General features: G+C 53.3%; 1 protein-coding gene across 1 annotated transcript; it reads left to right on the plus strand.

Annotated features, from left to right (window-relative positions):
- Positions 1-1,035: 1,035 nt before the first annotated feature.
- LOC108536416 (forkhead box protein D4-like 1) lies at positions 1,036-3,104 on the plus strand. Its single transcript, XM_017883134.1, has 2 exons — positions 1,036-2,433; positions 2,487-3,104. The coding sequence occupies exons 1-2, from the start codon at positions 1,349-1,351 to the stop codon at positions 2,629-2,631; spliced, it is 1,230 nt and encodes a 409-aa protein (XP_017738623.1). The 5' UTR covers positions 1,036-1,348; the 3' UTR covers positions 2,632-3,104.
- The last annotated feature ends 273 nt before the right edge of the window (positions 3,105-3,377 follow it).

Genomic DNA, 3,377 nt, shown 5'->3' on the forward strand with positions numbered 1-3,377 from the left:
GAGGCTGAGGTGGGAGGATCACTTGAGCTCAGGGATTCAAAGCCAGCCTGCGCAACATAGACCCTGTCTCTAAAATGAATTGGTTAAAAGGATGAAGAAAGGAAGGAGGAAAGGGAGAGAGAAAAGCCCTTATAGACTGGGTGCATTTCTTGTATGTAGGGCCACTTTGTCAGAACAGGAATTTTCACACTAGGCCCACACTGGTATGTGTGAAATCAATTAGTTGGTTATGGCCATTTTAAAAAAACGAAATATCAGTGATCACTATAGTGTAAATATATTGTTTTATGAAACCCATCTTAGATGTGTATTATGTCTGTATGTGTAAGATTGTGATATAAAAGGTATTTCTCACTGTGGTTAAATATTCAAAGAAGTTGGAGAACCATTGCTGCAAGGGGACAGAGGGCTCCGTGTGAGCTCTCCTGCCTTCCCTGAATAAACTCACACAATTTAGTGCTGGGACATTTGAACCTCTTCTGAAAATGTGAGTCAGGGAGAGTATCTTGGGGAGATGGGGAGGAAGATAGAAGGAGCAAAGCAACAACCCCTGAAGCCCCTATTCAGCTTGGGAATGTTGTCAGAACCTAAAATATAATTCAGCTCACCATTCCGGGTAAGGACAGACTCTACCAAAGAAAATGGGTGATTACCAGCTGTGAAACACTAAAACATACTTTTCGGTTACACATTCCTTTACAAACAACCGTGTACATTTCAGCCCCCCGCCCCACCATTTCTTTTCTCCAGGAGGGAAGGCTGCATGTCGAGGTGGTCATAGATTGTTGAGTATCATACTTTTCTACCTCGTTTTTATTTGCGCGGTTTTAAATGCGCCTTAACCCATGCAAAGCCTGGCCAAGATTGCTGAGTATCACACTTTCCTATCTCGTTTTTATTTGTGCGGTTTTAAATGCACCTTAACAGAACCCATGCAAAGGCCGGCCAACTGGCTGGCTGCGCGGGATGAGTAGAGCATCTTCCTTGGTGGCAAGTGAGTGCGAGGAGGAGGGGCCTGGGCTTTTCTCGGTCTGGTGTTTGCCCAGAAGACCCTCATCATTGGACTGCGTCAGGAGGGAGTGGCACCGCTCCGAGGTAGGGGAAGAAGGGTTATAAAGCAGGGAGTCCACCACACATGGTCTTGAAGTAGCTTTTATAAAAGGCAAAGTGCATCTTTGCCGGACGTTGTTGGAAAGGAGTAGAAACAAGCAGACGAAAACATCCCAAAGGGTAACCACTAGCGTTCCTGCTTCTTGCAACATTCATCCCAGGCCTCCAGCTGAGCCCGCCCTAGGCCAGGTGATCAGCCGGCCGCCACATTCCCTGCAACTGAAGCACCTGCTCCTCCATGAACTCGCCAAGAGCTGAGCGCCTTCGCTCCACACCTCAGCGCAGCTTCCGGGACTCCGATCGGGAAGAAGGTAAAATCGATGTCCTGGGAGAGGAGGAAGATGAAGACGAGGGGGAGGACGAGGAGAAGGAGGCGAGCCAGTCGTTCCTAGAGCAGTCGCCCCAGCCGGGGCTGCAGGTGGCACGGTGGGGCGGGGGTGCGCTTCCCCAAGAGCACATCGAGGGCGGCGGCGGCCCGAGCAACCCCTCGGAGTTTGGCACCAAGTTCAGGGCACCGCCAAGGTCTGCGGCGGCCTCTGGAGACGCCCCGCAGCCGGCAAAGCCCCCGTACTCGTACATCGCGCTCATCACCATGGCCATCCTGCAAAGCCCTCACAAGCGCCTCACGCTCAGTGGCATCTGCGCCTTCATTAGTGGCCGCTTCCCCTACTATCGCCGCAAGTTCCCCGCCTGGCAGAACAGCATCCGCCACAACCTCTCGCTGAACGACTGCTTCGTCAAGATCCCCCGCGAGCCGGGCCACCCAGGCAAGGGCAACTACTGGAGCCTGGACCCCGCCTCCCAGGACATGTTCGACAATGGCAGCTTTCTCCGGCGTAGGAAGCGTTTCAAGCGCCACCAACTGACCCCGGGAGCCCACCTGCCCCACCCCTTCCCTCTACCTGCTGCACACGCCGCCCTGCACAACCCCCACCCAGGCCCTCTGCTTGGGGCCCCTGCCCCGCCACAACCTGTCCCGGGGGCCTACCCCACCGCCGCCCCCGGGAGACGCCCGTGTGCTCTGCTGCACCCACATCCTCTTCGCTACCTACTGCTCTCGGCCCCGACCTATACCGAGGCACCGAAGAAAGCAGAAACCGGGGACCTGGAGACCCCGGGCACCCTTCCGGTGCTGCAGCCCTCACTTGGTCCCCAGTCTTGGGAGGAGGGCAAGGGTCTGGCGTCGCGACCGGGAGGCGGATGCATCTCTTTCAGCATTGAGAGTATTATGCAAGGGGTCAGGGGAGGGGGTACAGGGGCTGCGCAGAGTTTGTCCCCAACCGCCTGGAGCTACTGCCACTTGCTCCAGCGACCATCATGTCTGTTGCATCCCCAGGCCGCTGCCCCTTTGCTGCATGTATCTGCCGCCGCCGCTGCTCGGACAATTTTGCAACAACAGCAGCAGCATCAGCAGGAGTACTGCGCCAAAGGCTGCGCTCCAACCAAGGGCGCGGTGCTGGGCGGGCACCTGTCGGCCGCCTAGGCGCTGCTGAGGTATCAGGCAGTGGCAGAGGGCTCTAGGCTGACTTCGCTGGCTGCTCCTTTGGGCGGAGAGGGGACCTCACCGGCTTTTTGAGTATCACCCACGCCCAGTTCCCTGGCCAATTCCGCAGGGCCCTCCAAGAGCCAGGTGGGAGGGCGGAGCCACCCGCAGCTGCTCACTCCACCTTGTGCGGCCCATACTGGGCGTGTGCATCTGAACCCCGCTGCAGAGCAAACAAGAACTTCTGTTCCCTGCAAAATGGTTAGAAAGAAACAGCTGGATTACGTTCCTCTAAAAAACCACCTGAATGTAACCTTCGCAGGGCGTCAAGTCGTTTTTTCTTGCCTTCGGTTGTGGCTTCTACGGCTTTCCCGATTTGCACATTTCCTGGGGGACTATGAACGTGAGTGGGGTATTTTGTTCTGGCATTAAAAGAAAAGCAAACAAACAAAAACACAGCTTCCGATGCAAACATGTTCCCCCTTCTTTACTTCCTTGGAACTGGAAGTATTATTCCTAAGTCAAGTGCAAAATGCTTCCGCTCTCTGTCTTCCTGATAGGGATGTTTAATGTAAGTAGCACATTAATTTCAAAACATTGATTTCTTATCTGTGTGTCTGACGTGCCATCTTTAATGTTAAAAGTAAGCCTAGTTATATAGACGAAATAAAATGCTAAGTCACTACACTACATTGTTTATTTTCTATTACGTCTCATTCTTCCCTTTCTAAATGGAACTTCTTAAAACCCACGTTATTTTCTCTCAATTTATTTTCACAATTCA

This window comes from Rhinopithecus bieti, unplaced genomic scaffold (genome assembly GCF_001698545.2).
Source record: "Rhinopithecus bieti isolate Rb0 unplaced genomic scaffold, ASM169854v2 scaffold_641, whole genome shotgun sequence".
In the NCBI taxonomy this organism is placed as follows: Eukaryota; Metazoa; Chordata; class Mammalia; order Primates; family Cercopithecidae; genus Rhinopithecus; species Rhinopithecus bieti.

Coding starts and splice junctions, on each gene's coding strand:
- LOC108536416 (XM_017883134.1), top strand. CDS start 1,349: ATGAACTCGCCAAGAGCTGAGCGCCTTCGCTCCACACCTCAGCGCAGC. Junction 2,434..2,486: donor CTCCAGCGACCATCATGTCT/GTTGCATCCCCA, acceptor CCGCCGCCGCTG/CTCGGACAATTTTGCAACAA.